Source organism: Arachis duranensis, chromosome 10, assembly GCF_000817695.3.
Source record: "Arachis duranensis cultivar V14167 chromosome 10, aradu.V14167.gnm2.J7QH, whole genome shotgun sequence".
In the NCBI taxonomy this organism is placed as follows: Eukaryota; Viridiplantae; Streptophyta; class Magnoliopsida; order Fabales; family Fabaceae; genus Arachis; species Arachis duranensis.
In genome coordinates, this window is record NC_029781.3 from 99,349,232 (window position 1) to 99,366,846 (window position 17,615).

The following is a 17,615-nucleotide window of genomic DNA, read 5'->3' on the forward strand; positions in this document are numbered from 1 at the left end:
TTTGTCCAAAAGATACAAAAAATATAGTACAATATTATTGTGCAATTAATAATAATAATTATATTATTTTATTTTATTTTTGGACGGGAGACTATTATGTCTAACAGAGAGAAACGTTGGGGATTGATTTGTACATTAGTTTTTTTGGGACTAAAATGTCCGTTTTTAAAATCTTTGGGGACTGATCTGGGTAATTACTTTGTTGGAAAATGAATTAGGGACTGATTTGTCTGCCGGAGTAAAACCTTGAGGATTGATATGTGTATTAATTTTTCTTGGGGACTAAAATGTCCGATTCTAAAATTCTCAGGGACTGATTTAGGTAATTACTCTAATAATAATATTGCATATTTGTGAAAATCAGCGTGTAAGGTTAGATACCTATGGGTAAGGTTGGATTGTTTTGAACTCACATGTAGGATAAGGTTGAGTTTTAGTAACAAATTCAACTCATGGGTAGAGTTAGAGACTTAGGGTTGGATTCAAATCCTACCCTAACTATTGCCACTTCTACGCTCTATTTAAGGGTTTGTTGTTAGCCAATGGATTGCTGCAGGCACAAGACGAGATTTAAAGTTCCAATATTTACTTAAACAGATGAGTGAACTGACTATTTGATCAATCCAAGTTGATTATGTTATCTTACTTCTGAAAAAATATTTCTTTTAATATTAAAAGTAAAATATATAAAAAAAAGATGTCCAAAAAAATATACACAAAAATAGTATATGTAATTAGAAGAGTTTTGGATATTCCAAAAATATCCATATTTTAGTTGTTGATTTCACTTAGAAAATTTATATATAATTGATATTAACGGCTAAAAGCATTGGTATTTTTGAAATTTGAAATAGGAAAAATGTTAAAAAAGTTAAAAACAAGTTTATTTGGTGAGTGCAATTTGAGATGTGGTATTCTTACCATTAGAGTCTATGATTCCATCCTCAATAAGCTTTGGTATGCTGCACTGCAAGGCTAACATAGCTGCTGATGCAGGATTAAACAGAACTCCTCTGATTCCAATCTTTCTTGCAATTTCCAACGCCCATGCCATAACAAAATCAGCAACTATGCAGCTTACTGTGACACCATCTTTCAATCTAAGATCTTCAATAACCCTCTCAAGCATAGCAGGCATGTTATTCAATATAGAATCAAATAGTTCCCTGATATTATTTCTGTCTGCATCAGGTCCTAGCCCATCCGGCATTGACACCAACTTTATCCGCCATTCTCCGTTAACACCGCCGCCTTCTTGATTCCCCATGGAACTCAGCACTTTCTTATGGATGAATTCAGTGTTGACAAAGATGATATTGCAACCATTTTCAGCCAATCTTTGCGAGAAGATCATCATTGGGTTGACATGTCCTTGAGCTGGTAATGGTAAAACTAGCACAGTTGGAACACTCATGTTGTCCTGTGATTTTGATCTACGTGTTCTAGTTTCTTAAGAGTTTTCCAACTACTTATATTTGCTATATGCATATATTTAAAATAAGTTTCAATATGTATTTTATATCCTTTAGAAGGACACTAGCAGAGTTATGATGTGGACCACGTTTTATTGCTTCTTGTTGGAGTGTCCTTGAGTTGAATCTGATCTGCCATTAAAATTGAAACTTGTGGAGTTGTGGTTATAAAGGAGTTTATTCTAAATGTCGCTTCCTGTGATTTTGACTCTGTTATAGTTTCTGATAGTTTCCAAGCAGTTATATTTGGTAACCGCGTTGGTGCATGTTGTATCACATGTTATCTACCTACTAAGATAGTATAAGTATATATTGAAATAAGGGTAAATTGTCAAATTAGTTCCTGAAACATCATTTTTTTTTAAATTAGTTTTTGAAAGATTTTTTTAATCAAATTGATTCTTTAAAGATTTTAAATTAGTTATATTAGTCCTTCCGTCACTTTGTTAATGGAGTCAAATAATTTGGAGTTGATTTTATCTAATTTCATATACTAATCATATTAATAGTCAATTAAGATTTCTAAGTATGTGTTGGGGTGTCACTTGACGTGTCATATTAGTAAATTTTAACACCATCAACAAACAAAGTGATGAAAAGAATAACATGTCAAATTTAAAATCTTTAAAAGACGAATTTGATTAAAAAAATTTACAGAGACTAATTTGAACAACAAATAATTTTTAAGGACTAATTTGATTATTTACTCATTGAAATAAAAATAAACGAATGCTATAAGATAATTAGAATTTATTGTTTTTATTTATTAGTTAATTATTAATGTCTAAAAGTATGAGATAAAATATATTATTAAATTATTAAACTAAAAAAATTAAACTAAAAAAATTAAATTCATAATTAATTGATAATTAAAAATAATAAATTTTGACAACTCCCTAATATTTTTTCATAAACATATTTATAAATTTTAAATATTAGTTACAATCTCGATCAATGAATGCGGATATAAATTGACAAGGAGACTTTTAAGCATATTGCTAATTCAAGCCTCCAAAATCCGAATAGTAAACTTAATTATTGATAATGTTGCGCGGCTCAGTAGCTCTTAAGAGCAACTCTAATATTAGAGTTTATTTTAATTTTATTTTAAATCCCATAAAATATTATATTAATATTTGCAGGATTATATATATAAAATAATATTAATTTGAGAGTAAATATAAGATTTATCACTTTAATACTTAATCGATCTTAATTCAATTTAAATTTTATATTATTTTTATTAGTTTTATCAAACTAATTATACAAATAATAAAATTTTATTAATTTTTCATCAAAATAATATCATCATTTAAAACTGAGATTAGCTTTAATACAAATTTTAACTTTAAATCAATTCATTTATCATTATTATTAAAATTGTCACTTTAAAAACATTCAATTAAAATTTGTTCTTACAACCTTTGAGAATGTTGTCTTTTAAGTTTATATATTCTCGTTTAACTAATAAAGTTAGAATTTATAGAGTTGTTACGGCCTGCCCAAATATAACGCGGGCTGACCCGATCCATTGACCATCTGACCCGAACAGTCGGGTGCGAGGCGCTCAACCATTGACCTGGACACTAGTGGCGGAGTTTGAAACGAAATTTTGGGGGGCCCAGATAGAAGATGATTGTCAACATGCTTTTGATATGAATCTCATTTAAGATCTCTTTGATTTGGATAATATTGTCAAATTTAAAACCATTTTTCAGGATATCCAGAAGGACAAATATTAAAATTGATAATATTTATTGAATCTTTTTATCAATTTATACACATACAATAATATCAATACTTATTGAATATTCTAATATTTTTTATCATATAAAAAATTAAATTAAATAAACGGTAAAATATAAAATAATATTAAATTACATAAATAAAAAATACCTAATTTTTTATATTTGAACTCAAAGGTAAAGGAAGTGTTGCTTATTGAATAGAGAGCTGCGAAATGCGAATACACTCAATTCAATCTAATTCCAATATTGTTTTGAATGTTTAAAACTAAAAATTATTGTGCAATAAAAGCAAGAGATGAAGATTAAACTTTGGTATTTTAAGTCATAATAAAATATTTGAGCCAACTGAACTATTTTTTATTTTTTGAAAAAGTATTACTAATTTTTTTAATAAAAGTTTGGGGGGGCCATGGCCACCCCTTGTCTGAACTAAGCTCCACCACTGCTGGACACGCGTTCTTGACAGCTCTCCACTACAGCTGTAAGAGAAAGCTTCGAGGAATGTGGGTCTGCTCTTGCGGGACCCACTTCTGACACGGTATATATAGGGAGGGTCCTACCCCTCCCCCAAGGTACGTCACACATATCACTTTCCCCCTTTTTCGCCTGCACACACGACTGACTAGAGCGTCGGAGTGTCTTTGCAGGTGACACCCCCCTCTCCACATAAAGAGCTCGTGACATCGGCATCTCCAACCCCGTTACCCAGAATCAGGCGATATTCCCCCTTATCAACCGAATGATCTCTCTGTACCGCCTGGTACCCGAGCAACTGGACATTGGCGCCATCTGTGGGGAGTTGCCTGAATGGACGTCGTACTGGGTCCTGGAGACCATGGCCGCGGGGCAGAGCACCGGGAGGCAGCCTCCGTGGCTTCTTCCCGGGAGCGCACGAGGTCCCCTCCACGACGAACCGAGTCGTCTTCAAGATCTCAAGAAAGACGCTCCTTTGGGGGAATGGCAACAACAGCGCCAGGATAATGCAAGAACTGTGTCACAGGATGCAGAACCTGGAGCGCCAGCTGTCAGATCAGGAACATCGTCAACGGACTCCCGAACCAAGCTACTTCCATTCCCCTCCGAGAAGTCACTCCCGGCGAACGCCTATCCTACAATATGAATCCGAAAGCACCCAAGAAGAAGGACGCCCAAGAAGACACCGTGACCCCGTGATATACGCCCGATCTGAAAGGAGACGTACCACGGGATGCGACCGGGAAGACGGCGGGGGAAGACCAAGGAGAACTCATCGACCCGTGATAATGGGCGCAACCCCGTTTCATCGTTCCATCCTCGAGGTCCGGCTACCAAAGCACTTTGATAAGCTGACGGACATGAGGTACGATGGAACCCAAGACCCACAGGAACACCTCACGGCCTTCGAGGCCAGGATGACCTGGAGGGAGTGGTAGACGAGGTGAGGTGCCGCGCTTTTCCGGTCACTCTGGCGGGACCTGCAATACAGTGGTTTAACAGCCTCCCGCAGGCCTCGGTGGCCAGGTTTTCGGATATCAGCCGCGCTTTCTTGGCCCAATTTACTACCAGATCGCAAAGGCAAAGCACCCGATCAATTTGCTCGGCGTGACTCAGAGGTTCGGCGAGCCGACCAGGAAATATCTAGACCGGTTCAACGATGAGTGCTTGGAGATCGACGAGCTAACTGATTCGGTAGCTAGTCTGTGTCTGACGAACGGACTCCTGAACGAGGACTTCAGAAAGCATCTCACCACGAAGCTAGTATGGACGATGCAGGAGATCCAAAGTGTAGCCAGGGAATACATCAACGATAAAGAAGTCAGTCAAATCGTGGCTGCCAACAAGCGGCAGCCCTCCTACAATCAACCCCGGCAGCACGGTGACGGAGAAAGGTAGAAGGAGCACGCCAGAGACGGCGGTCCGGGCAAGACACTCAGGTCGTTTCCTCGAGTCGGGAAGTTCACCAATTACACTCCCCTCACCATCCCCATCATAGAAGTTTATCAGCAGATAGCCGAGAATGGAATCTTGTCAAAGCCCCGACCTCTAAATGACCGATCCGGGGGGAACAAGAACCTCTATTGTGATTATCATAAAGGCTATGGACATAAGACGCTGGATTGCTTTGACCTGAAGGACACACTGGAACAAGCAATCCAGGACGGAAAACTAGCCGAATTCTCCCACCTCATCAGGGAGTCGAGGAGACGAGATCGCAACCACGAGGGAGAGGACAAGACCCGCGCAGTGAAGCGACGTCAAGAGCCGGAGGACAACGAACACGGCCTTACCATAGTGAATGTGGTAACAGCAAGAGACGCAGCTCCAAGGTCGAACTCGGCACACAAGAAAGACGCCAAGGTCCTGACGGTTTCCTCATCTTCCGTGCGAAGCTCCAAAAGGCTTCTGTCCATTTCGTTCGGTCCGGAGGACCAATGGTTCGATGAGGTCACAGAAAACCCTCCCATGGTCATCACGGCCAGAGTGGGAACCAGCCTCATCAAATGGATCCTTATAGATACTGGGGCGGACTCGAATATCATGTTCCGCAACGTGTTCGATGCCTTGGGTCTACAGGATGCCGACTTAAAAACTCACCAACACGGTGTTGTAGGCTTAGACGACCACTTCATCAAGCCAGATAGGATAATCTCCCTGCCGGTATCCGTAGGACCAGGACAGGCGCGAAGATCGGTAATGGCTGAGTTCGTGGTTCTGCGAGATTCCACGGCCTACAACGTCATCCTAGGAAGGAAGACTATCAACGACCTCGGGGCAGTGACCAGCACGAAGATGTTGGTAATGAAGTTCATCGCTGATGATGGGTCCGTGGGATCCATAAAAGGAGACTTGGAAACGGCAGTCGCTTGCGACAACGCCAGTCTCTCCTTAAGGAAGAAATCTAAGGAGGCATCGGGAGTGTTCCTCGCCGACTTGGACGCCAGAGTCAACGACAAGGCAAGACCCGAACCAGAAGGGAGCTTAGAGAGGTTCAGAGTCGGCGACACAGAGGAAAAGTTCACATTCGTGAACAGAAACCTCCCACACGACCTGAAGGAACCCCTAATGGAAATGATCAGGGATAACGGTGACCTATTCGCTTGGACGCTAGCCAATATGCCGGGGATAGACCCCCAACTCATGTCACACCACTTGGCCGTCAAGCCAGAGGCCAGACCGGTGGCTCAGAGGAGAAGAAAAATGTCACAAGAAAGAGCAGAGGAGGTGGCCAGGCAGACGGTCAGCCTCCTCGAAGCGGAATTTATTCGAGAACTCGACTACTCGACCTGGCTGTCGAATGTAGTTCTAGTAAGAAAGCACAATGGAAAATGGAGGATGTGTGTGGATTACTCCAATCTCAACAAATCATGCCCCAAGGACTGCTACCCCCTACCCAACATTGATGCGCTCGTCGACGCGGCGCCGGGATATCGGTATCTGAGCTTTATGGATGCTTATTCCGGCTACAATCAGATACCGATGCACCGGCCAGACGAAGAAAAAACAGCGTTCATAACGCCGGGAGGAATATATTGCTACAAGGTAAGGCCGTTTGGCCTGAAGAACGCTGGGGCTACATACCAAAGGTTAATGAACAAGATATTTAGCGACCTCATAGGCAAAACGATAGAAGTGTATGCGGATGATATCCTTGCGAAGACCACCCGGCCTGTGGACCTCTTAAGCAACCTAGGAAACGTGTTTGCTTCCCTCCGACAACACGGCATGAGGCTCAACCCACTCAAGTGTGCCTTTGTCATGGAGGCAGAAAAGTTCCTAGGATTTATGATAACCCAAAGAGGGGTGGAGGCCAACCCTGAAAAGTGTCAAGCGATACTCCAAATGAAGAGCCCGGGCTATGTCAAAGACGTTCAGAGGTTGTCAGGAAGGCTCACCGCACTATCCCGCTTCCTCGGGGCGTTGGCAGCAAAGGCCCTGCCATTTTTCAACTTGATGAGAAAGGGGATAGCATTTGAATGGACCCCGACATGCGAAGAAGCATTCAATCATTTTAAAAAGATCCTTCCGCTCTACCTGTACTTGGCCATAACGGAGGAAGCGATGTCGGCAGTTTTGGTGCGGGAAGAAGGGAAGGTTCAGCAACCAATTTACTTCGTGAGCAGAGCACTGCAAGGAGCAGAACTGAGATACAGCAAATTAGAGAAGTTGGCACTCGCACTCCTAACCTCTTCCCGTAGATTATGACAATACTTCCAAGGTCATCAGGTAGTCGTGAGGATAGACCAGGGAATTCGCCAGATACTCCAGAAACCCGACCTAGCAGGAAGAATGATGACTTGGGCCATCGAGCTGTCCCAGTATGACCTGCAGTGTGAGCCCAGGCATGCGATTAAGGCACAAGCATTGGCCGACTTCTTGGTAGAGGTAATGGGAGACCCGACCGAGGAAACAAGCATACGGTGGAGGCTCCACGTAGACGGGGCCTCAAACCAAACGTCCGGAGGTGCCGGGATCATCTTGGAAAGCCCTGCCGGGGTAATATATGAACAATCAATCAAGTTTGAGTTTCCGGTGTCAAACAACCAAGTGGAGTACGAGGCCCTCTTGGGAAGCTTAATCCTAGCTCGGGAAGTCGGGGCCACGAGGTTGGAAGTGTGCAGTGATTCACAGGTCGTTACCTCTCAAGTGAATGGAAGCTACCAAGCCAGAGACTCACTGTTACAGAAGTACTTGGAGAAGGTCAAAGAGTTGAGCAAACAATTCGAGGAGGTCACGATCCAGCACGTTCCGAGGGAAAGGAACACACGGGCAGACCTCCTATCCAAGCTAGCAAGCACAAAACCAGGAGTCGGCAACCGGTCTCTCATTCAAGGCATGATAAAAGAACCAGCAGTCACCCTCCACCTGACAAAGAGAGACCCCTCCTGGATGGACCCAATCGCTGACTTCTTAGAAAATGGCAAACTCCCTGCTAACGACAAGGCGGCTAAAGCGTTGAGAAGGGAGACGGCCAAATATGCGATCATACAGGGTCAGCTGTTTAAAAAGGGACTCAGCCAACCCTTGTTGAAGTGCCTGCATCCCGACCAAACGGACTATGTACTCAGAGAGGTCCATGAAGGGTGCTGCGATCACCACATTGGGGGCAAAGCCCTAGCAAGAAAGCTCATCCGAGCTGGATATTACTGGCCATCAATGATGAAAGACTCCAAAGAATTCGTGAGGAAATGCGTCAAGTGCCAAGAGAACGCCAACTTTCACAAGGCGCCGGCAACCGAGCTAAGCCTATTGACGTCTTCCCGACCTTTCGCACAGTGGGGAGTCGACCTCTTGGGACCTTTCCCAGTTGGTTCGAGGCAAGTCAAATATCTCATAGTTGCTATCGACTACTACACCAAATGGATAGAGGCTGAACCACTGGCTAGTATATCCTCATCTAATTGTCGAAAGTTTATGTGGAGACAGGTGATAACTCGATTCGGTATCCAGAAGTCGTTATCTCTGATAACGGGACGCAGTTCACTGATAAGAAGTTCGTGGAGTTCCTCGCCGGTTTGGGCATAAAGCAAAAGTTTTCCTCTGTAGAACATCCCCAGACGAACGGCTAAGTGGATGCCACAAATAAGGTCATCTTGCTAGGCCTCAAGAAGCGGCTTGATAAGAAAAAGGGTGCATGGGCTGATGAACTCGCCTCAGTTCTCTTGTCTTACCGAACGACCGAGCAATTATCCACCGGAGAAACCCCTTTCCGCCTGACATACGGGGTGGATGCTATGATACCCGTGGAGGTCGGCGAGCTGAGCCCACGATTACTTCTAGAGGGAGTAGAGGAAGCTGTAGAGAAGGACCTAGTAAATGAGGCTAGAGAAATGACCCATTTGTCGGAAGCAGCACCGAAGCAAAGAATGACCCTGCGCTACATGGGGAAGGAAAACTGGCGGCTAACTGGGAAGGACCCTACAGGGTCAAAGAGGCGATTGGTAAGGGTGCCTACAAGTTGGAAAGGCTCGATGGCAAGGAAGTCCCGAGAACATAGAATGCGGGTAACCTGAGAAGTTTTACTCCTAGTCCAAACCCGCCGGGCAGGCGACCTAGCAAGCTTAGTAAGACTCGAGTTTCGCTTTGTCATTAAGCAATTTATGTGTTAAATACTTATCATTGCCATAGGTTTGCCCAACTGCTGATTAATATTCTCTTGTTCAAAATTAATATTCCATGGTTCAAATTTATTTTTACCTGTTTATAAGTCCCACGACAACAAACTTTTTATAATACATCCTAAACAAGGCAGCAACACGGTGCCCCGGGAGTGATCACCCCGGGAACCAGTTAAGTCAACGCCATAGCAAATGGCCGCGGCGACAATGAAGCCACGACTTGGCTTCATCAAATTACCAACACGATGGTAAATGAACGCAAGCGACAAGCCAATACCAACAAAACGGTAATAAAATAGAACAAAAATACACTACCGAGTTAGCGGGGAAAAACAGTACCCATAAGCCGACCAGGCGGCTACTACAACATGCACAACATAGTTCATTAAACTACACAACGAGATCCACAAAAACAAAATTACAAAATTCACGAGTACAGAGATCACTTCTTCGGCATATCGACAATCTTGTCGTCCTTGATGGTTTTAAAGACCCCGATTGCCGATGTGTCGAAGTCAGGGGCCACGATCTTCACCTGGGCTTTAAGAGCCTCTTCAGTCATCATTATGGTGCTTTTTCCCTGCTTCACGGTCTCTTTGTACTTCTTCTTAAGCTCTTCAGCTTCAGCTTGAGCAGTCTTAGCTGACGAGACGGCCACGTCGCGTTCTTTCTCCAAAGCAGCCACCCGACCCTGCGCAGCATTGAGCTGGCTCTCCAAAGTCATCTCCCGCTTGGTTAGCCGGGAGACGGTGGCATCTGAAACCTTCAATTTTTCCTTAGTGGCCGTGGCCTTCTCTTCGGCAGCTTTGAGTTTCTTGCCGACGCTGGACAGCTGCTCCCGAAGTGACTCCACTTCAACCTTGAATTTATTGTTGGCCTGAACAGAAGCCTCGAGTTTCCTCTGCACCGACTGCATTCCCGACAACTCAAACTCGGCCTTCCGAGCTATGGCGGCGCCGCGGAGAAGGGTACGGTACATCCACCTTGCTTGCCCAGGGAGGTCAGAACCATGGAAATATTCCTCCGTGCCGGGAAGCAATTGGGAGTCTATAAAGTTCCCGGCATCGAAGTTCCTCTCCATCACGGTGAGGGCTCCTTCAGGACTGGAGGATGACTTCAGCCTCTTGGGGTTGTGGATAACCTTCACATCATCCTCCTTGGCTTGTGGATTGGAGGTCGCGCCCCCAGTATCGATCACCTCCTTGTGAACAGGGGAGACATGCGCCTCGTCAACATTACGGTCCGGCATCTCGACATCATGGGGAGGAGACACCACCTTATTCTCCTTATTTTCAGGTGGGGCCTCTGACTTCCAGTCGGCCGTTTCTTCATCGCTTTCCTCCAAAAAGGTCTTATACAAACTCTCAAGGCCTGTCACCTCGACAGACATTCCCACTACAACAAAATAAGTAAACAGGTTAGTCGTGAAATCGGCATAACAAATCAAGGCAATGATAATACAAGAAATGCAAGTTAAAGCTACTCTCAAACATAATTTCTAGCGACCTCCCGATCACCCATAAGGAGATGGGGGTTCACATGGTTCTTCCCGAAAACAGCCAACAACATGTCGGCAATCTTTTTGTCCACAGAGGATATTCCTTTGTATGTTACTTTTATAAATGTATTGGACCCCGCCCCGAAACTCCAATACGTCGGGATGAGGCGTTGCCCCTCCAACGACAGCCAGAAGGGATGGCGACCTTTGACCGGGCGCACTTTGAAGTACTTGTCCTTGAACCCATGATAAGAGTCCTCAAACAAGCCAAAAATCCTCTGACCCTGGGCAGATCGGAAGGACATGAACCCTTTCCTCGCTTTCCCTTCTTTGGAAGGATTCGTAAGGTTGAAAAGATAAAGGAAAATATCGACGAACACCAGCAGCTCTAAGTATTCACACACCATCTCGAAACAGCAGATGGAAGCCCAACTGTTCGGATGCAGCTGAGACAGCGCCACAGAGATTCGGCTAAGAAGCACCATTTGGAAGGAAGAGAAAGGGATGCGAACCCCCAATTGGGTGAACATTGCCTTGTAGAACCAGATCCAGTCGGCAACTCGGGGGGAGTGGAGGTTGAGTTCGTATAATCGTTCGTTAGGGGCGGGAATGAAGACATTATAGTTGGCCTCCTCGTCAGTCCCGCCGCACAAGTACTCGGCTTGACGGAACTCTGTAAGCTCCTCCTCACGGGGAATCCTTCACGTCAGAGGTCATCCAAGCATACCGGTCGTAACCCGCGCTCGAGGTAGAAGCTCGTGAGACGATACGAGGCATACCTACAGTGAGGGCACCACTCAGTTAGTCTACGAGGTCGGGAATATGGAAAAAGCCCGGAAACTACATTTAGCCTATTCAATAACTGAAATCAAGCACGACTGAAGCAAATCCTAAGAAAATGCCTAAAAAACTAGCGCCCTGGAATGGTAACCCCCCTAACGTACCTACTAAACACTAACGTTGTCCAGCATACAAGTCAATCGGGAAAGCAAAATGCATACAGGAGCATTGATAATGAAGGAAAAATTAACATGAAGCAGAGAGTGAGGAAATGAGTGCTTACCTAATTGATTGCAATGGCTGGGAGGAAAGCAAGAAGGGGCGAATGTTCAAGGATGCAGAGATTGCAGCAGGAAATTCGAGAGGGAAGAAGGTGGAAGTAGAAAGCAAGGAAATGGAATGAAAATGAGACGTAAAACTAACTGGGGGATTAAGAAACTGACTCAGGAAGCGGGAAAGACAAAGGGCAAAACAGTCTTTGTGCGCAGGGTTTTGAAATAATTCATTATGAGCATTTAATGCTTAGCGCGAAGAACGAGGCGACGAACGGTTATCCCCAGCAACGAACAGACACGCGCGCAAGAGGCACGTCCTCTCCACGAGCGGCCGACCTAGCGACAACACACAAGAGAGGACATAACACGCCACCAACGACCCTCACGGTCATTGCTAGAGCGTTGGGGGCATTGTTGCGGCCTGACCCAAACATAACGCGGGCTGACCCGACCCATAGACCACCCGACCCGAACGGTCGGATGCGAGGCGCTCAACCACTGACCCGGACACGCGTCCTTGACAGCTCTCCACTACAGCTGTAAGGGGAAGCTTTGAGGAAGGTGGGTCTGCTCTTGCGGGACCCACTTCTGGCACGGTATATATGGGGAGGGTCCTACCCCTCCCCCAAGGTACGTCACACATATCACTTTCCCCCTTTTTCGCCTGCACTCACGACTGACTAGAGCGTCGGAGTGTCTTTGCAGGTGACACTCCCCTCTCCACATAAAGAGCTCGTGACATCGGCATCTCCAACCCCGTTACCCAGAATCAGGCGATATTCCCCCTTATCAACCGAAGGATTTCTCCGTACCACCCGGTACCCGAGCAACCGGACAAGAGTAAAAACAAAACAATTCAACAGCAACTACACAAAATTTTATCAAAAGAGCAACAAATTCAGTTATAATAAGTTATTTTATCATATATAAAAAAATTTACGATCTTATATTTTAAAGATATATTTTAAGAATATACTAATAAATTTTTTTGAATTTCTATATATTTAATATATTAAAAATATCAAAATAAATAAATAATTTTTAGTAGGACAAATTACTAAAATTGTTGAAAAGTCTATATATATCACTGATAAAAATAATTTCAAAAAGAAAAGGGTATATAAGAAAATCAAATAATATTTTGTTAAAATATAAAAAATAAAAATATATTTATTATGAAATTATAAAAAAACCTTTGAATCTCAACCGTCCATTTAATACTTGAATTGCTAAGAATTATAGATGATGGTCCTTAAGTCACTTTGTCCATTGAAAAATTCTCCTTGAATTTGAGTAATAAAATATCTTAAGAAATTTATAGGTGTTAACTTTGAGTAAATTGAGATGGTAGGAAAAATTGAATAAATTAAAATTTTAAACATCAGATTAAAATGCAAATATAATTTTAAGAATCAATTTGAGTATTAATTCAAAGACAAATACAACCAAGGACATGGTGGATTTAAGAAAGCAATAGTATTTGTACCACACTAAATTTAAGAAAGCAATCATTTTGTTTTAGCGCAATTGATTTTTCTATAGATGTTCTGTTTTAGATACACGTAGAACTAGAAAAAAAATGACAATAACAAAGCAAGAAAGGAGACATATCCTAATGAGTGGTGTGTGTTAGTTGCATCGTTTTCCATTGATATGTGTTGCACCCCGTGCTTATTAGAAGCTACAACAAATGTTAAAAAATCTGAGAGAAACCGCAAATTCTAGCTAGCAACCACCAACAAGGAAAGAAGATGAAAAAATTGCAATCATTTGTTATGCTATTCTTCTATATAAGTAAGAAAAACTTAACGCTACAAAAATATTCATAATCATTAATTTTTCTTTTAGTTTGTAAATTTTATAAATTATTATAAATAAAAAGATAAGTGGTTATGCATATTTTTGCATTCATACAAACAAAATTATTCCTATTCACTATGGATCACCTTGGGGCTTCTATCATGCATGACCCAACAAGCATTTAGAAAGACTGAAAAGAGTGACCCCTTTGCCAGAAATTGCTAATAGTAACTTCAGAATTGGAAATAATAAATGCGCTACATAAGAAACAGACGTTATTTCGCAAGAGACGACATTGGTCATGATTATTTGTCATTGTATACACAACCACATTTGATGATGCAATTCATAATCGAAAACCATTTTAGATAGATTTTTGTGAGTTCATTAGTTAAACCTACAAACTCTTGTATATTTAGAGTTGAAAATTGGCAACGTTCGACCACCTGCACCTATAATCTGTTCTATATTTAGTCTGATATAGTCTGACTTATTATAAAAAAAACTTAATGTTAATAGACTAGGTCTAGAATTATTAATTAATTTTATTGACTCGTAAAATTTGTCTCAATCTATTAAAATATAAATANTAAAAGTTTAAAATTTTTTGTAAACCTTAAATTTGGCATATAAAAATAAGAGATAAATACCAAATCAGTACTCGAAAGATTCTGACGCTGACAAAATGATACTTGATATTTGTTATTGACAAAATAATCCCCAAAAAATTTTAAAATTTGACAAAAGTGATCAACTGCCAATTGAGTTACCTAGAGTTAAGGTTTAGGGGTGACGTGTCAGTTAACAATTATCATATACAAAATGTACCAACTTTTCATTTTTATAATTTAAAAAAACTCCAATTTCAATTTTTTTAAAAATCTTAATCCTCTTTTTTTCCCCTCAAACTCTCATCTCTTTTTCTAAATCATCATTATTTTCTAAAACCCTAATCTCCTTTTTTTTCTTCTTCTTTTTCCTCTCAATGATACTATTTTTGGAAATCAGGTAGTGATTAACGATGCTCTGGTTGTAATTGTGGTGGTGGTGGTGATAGTAGCAGAGGGGGTGGGATCTTCTGCAGAGGCATCGCATGGAAGATCCTGTGTTCTTGAGACAATGGTTCAGTTTGCGATTGGGAAGGCGTGTGAAAAGAAAAAATGGGCAGCGGAGATTCGCGATCTACGGAAAGGTGTTCACGTTTGGTTTGGAACCTTCAACACCACCAAAGAAGTCACCAGGGTCTATGACAGAGAAGCTCGTAAGATTTGCAGAAAGAAAGTTAAAGTGAACTTCCCCAACGAGGATGACGAACACTCCGTTCAACAATCTTGCAACATTATTCCAAACCTTCCTCCTCCTCCCATTTGAAGATCGAGGAATCATCCTCCTCTGTATCAATATGGTGATGCCAACAACAACATGAACAATCAGGCAAGGATTCTGAACCTCAACTTAGAGTTTGGTTACGATCTGAATTATGGAGGAGCTATTAGTGTTGGTGGGGCTATCAACGCAGACCCATTTGTGAGTTGTGTTGATGATAATTCTGAGTATGGGTCTGGTTCTGGTTTGGCATCGGAGGTGGCAGGTGGATCAAGTAGTGATCAACAACATCAAGAGGAGAAGAAGAGCTACGAGGTGGAGAAGTCTTTGGAGGAGCTAATAGCATATGAGAAAAAATGAGAAATAAAAAAGGGGTTGAGTTTTGAGAAGAAGGGATTGAGTATCAGACAAGTATCTTTGGTTAGAAGAATAAGAAGAAGGAGGAAGGTAGAGGCAGCAATGAATGAAAATGAAAAAAATTTAATTGGAAAAGAAAATTGGTGGATGATGATGAGAAAGAGAAAGAGATGAGAGTTTCAGAAGAAAGGGGATTAGGGTTTTTAAAAATTGAATTTGGGGGTGTTTTTAAAATTATAAAAGTTAAAAGTGATTAAATTTTATAATTATTGTAATTGTTAACTGACATGTCACCTTTAAATTTTAACTCCAGCCTCCAGGTGTAAAATCCGGTTAATTAACGGCTAATTAACCCATAAATGAGAATTTATTCTAGAAAGCCCAAAATGTGATTTTTATGGTTAAATGTGATAGAGGAGATTGAGACGAGAATTTTGGTACCAATTTTATAGAATTCGGACCAAGATTGGACCGAACAGGCCAAACCGGGCCAATTGGACCCAAAGTGGGCCCTTGGCCCAATATAACTTAACCAAAACCCTAGTTTTCAGCACTCTCTCTCCTCATTTGTTACACACACAAGCTGAAATTAGAGAGAAAGGGAGGAAGAACACTCGAAGGTTAATCTTGTCTCCTTGGACCTTGGGTGTGGTAAGATTCTCAACCCTAGTATATTTTGTTGTTTTATGATGTTTGGATTTTGAGATGTTGTGTATGGGTATGATGGTTGTGGCTTAGGTTGTGTATGTGTGGATATTGGAGCTTGATTGGTGATTTTGAAAAGTTTGGATAAGGTTTGGTGGTGAAAAATCTGTTCTTGGAGGTTTTGAGGCCTTGAGAGCTTGTGGATAAGTGGATTGGAAGTGCTCCGGTTGAGCTTGGGAAAATCGGCTAAGGTATGGTTTCGGTTTCCCGTATCTAATATGTAATGTGGTAGGAAATACTTAGGCTAGAGGCCCTAAGATAGGCATTGAATGGTTGATGTTGTTGAATGATTGAGATATATGATGTGGTCATATATGTGATGATGATTAATGATGCCTTGATGGTATGATGTATGAGAAATATGCATGTTGTGATATATGCTTGATGATTGGTTATGGTTGAATTGTGGGTTGAACCATGTTGATGGTGAGTATGATATTAATTGTGCACAATGATGATTCATTGGAATTGGTGTTGTTGAGAATTGGCATGAGGGGTAGTATATGATATGTCAATATGTTTGAGTTTGAGCCACTTGGGTGAAGTGGGTTAAAATGATGAGATAGTGACTTTGTATATTGTGGTAAAGTGTCAATGTGTGAGTTGAAGAGGCTTGATGTTGAAATTGATGTATTTTGATTGATTTCAATGGAAAGGGATGAAAATGGCATGTTTTGATTGATTTTGAAAAGAGTTGGAAATTGCTTGTTTTGAAAATGGCACTTTGTGGTTTTTATGAAAAACATGGTTTTTGGGCATACTTTGGCGGGACATAACTTAGACTACGGATCTCTGTTTTGTACCAAATCTTTTTAGAAATGAAATTGGATCCGGGATGTCCGTACCGTTCGAAGAACGGGTGAAGAATGATTTAAAATGGGGAAGTTATGTCCGTCGGAAGATTGGGGTCCAAATCTGTAAATTCTGCAGCTTTTAACTTAGAAAATTTTTAGCAGAATGACCCCTTGCGCGTGGGCGCACCTGGCGTGTACGCGCCGTTCTTCCCGAAAATGCCATCCACGCGTGTGCGTGATGTGCGCGGGCGCGCCGATTGTGCTGCACCCAATGCCCAGCCAATTTCCAGAGACTTATGCCAGAACTGTGCCAGTGTTGTGCCTGGGGCACGAGAACACCCACGCGTACGCGTCGATTGGCAAATTGTTAATCCACGCGTTAGCGTGCATGACGCTTGCGCGTCGATAAGTTTTTGAGGCCGCCCACGCGTGCGCGTGGAGTGCGCGTGCGCGTGGCCCTGTTTTCATCCCAAAGTTGATTTTTGAGTTTTAAAAGCCAAATTTCATACTTCTAAGCCTCCAATCTCACCACTTATATCTTAAATCATTATGATATATCTAGCTATGAGAAGAAAGGCTAGTAAAGGTGGTAACTTGCGAGTGAAGCAAGGGAAAAATGAATGATAATTGAGGATCAAGCATGATTATGTGAGATGTGGAGGATGGTGGTGGAAGTGCTTGTTATGCCATTGGTCGAAGGGCCGTAATTGTTTATGAATTGGCTGGTTCTGGATTGAACAGTGAGCCGGAATAGCTGTGTATGCT

The 17,615-nt window shown here is 42.0% G+C and overlaps 2 protein-coding genes and 1 pseudogene across 2 annotated transcripts in view; 2 read left to right on the forward strand and 1 right to left on the reverse strand.

The window, feature by feature from the left end:
* Window positions 1-1,436, reverse strand: part of LOC107471152 (UDP-glycosyltransferase 83A1) — a 4,061-nt gene extending 2,625 nt beyond the window's left edge. The window contains exon 1 of the mRNA XM_016090592.3: window positions 922-1,436. Coding sequence (XP_015946078.1) covers window positions 922-1,414 — 493 coding nt within the window. The 5' untranslated portion in view covers window positions 1,415-1,436. The remainder of the gene's footprint in view (window positions 1-921) is intronic.
* Window positions 1,437-7,489: 6,053 nt separating this feature from the next.
* Window positions 7,490-9,346, forward strand: LOC107471113 (uncharacterized). Its single transcript, XM_021134104.1, has 4 exons — window positions 7,490-8,582; window positions 8,624-8,710; window positions 8,798-9,138; window positions 9,326-9,346. The coding sequence occupies exons 1-4, from the start codon at window positions 7,490-7,492 to the stop codon at window positions 9,344-9,346; spliced, it is 1,542 nt and encodes a 513-aa protein (XP_020989763.1).
* A 2,518-nt stretch (window positions 9,347-11,864) lies between these two features.
* LOC107471112 (ethylene-responsive transcription factor ERF113-like) lies at window positions 11,865-15,354 on the forward strand (annotated as a pseudogene).
* Window positions 15,355-17,615: the final 2,261 nt, after the last annotated feature.

What these genes read in the sequence shown, in the direction of transcription:
- LOC107471113 (XM_021134104.1), top strand. Translation starts at nt 7,490, where the DNA reads ATGACTTGGGCCATCGAGCTGTCCCAGTATGACCTGCAGTGTGAGCCC. An exon ending in AGAGGCTGAACCACTGGCTA is followed by an intron (nt 8,583 to 8,623) that starts GTATATCCTCAT and finishes ATGTGGAGACAG; the next exon opens with GTGATAACTCGATTCGGTAT. An exon ending in CAGGGTCAAAGAGGCGATTG is followed by an intron (nt 9,139 to 9,325) that starts GTAAGGGTGCCT and finishes TCATTGCCATAG; the next exon opens with GTTTGCCCAACTGCTGATTA.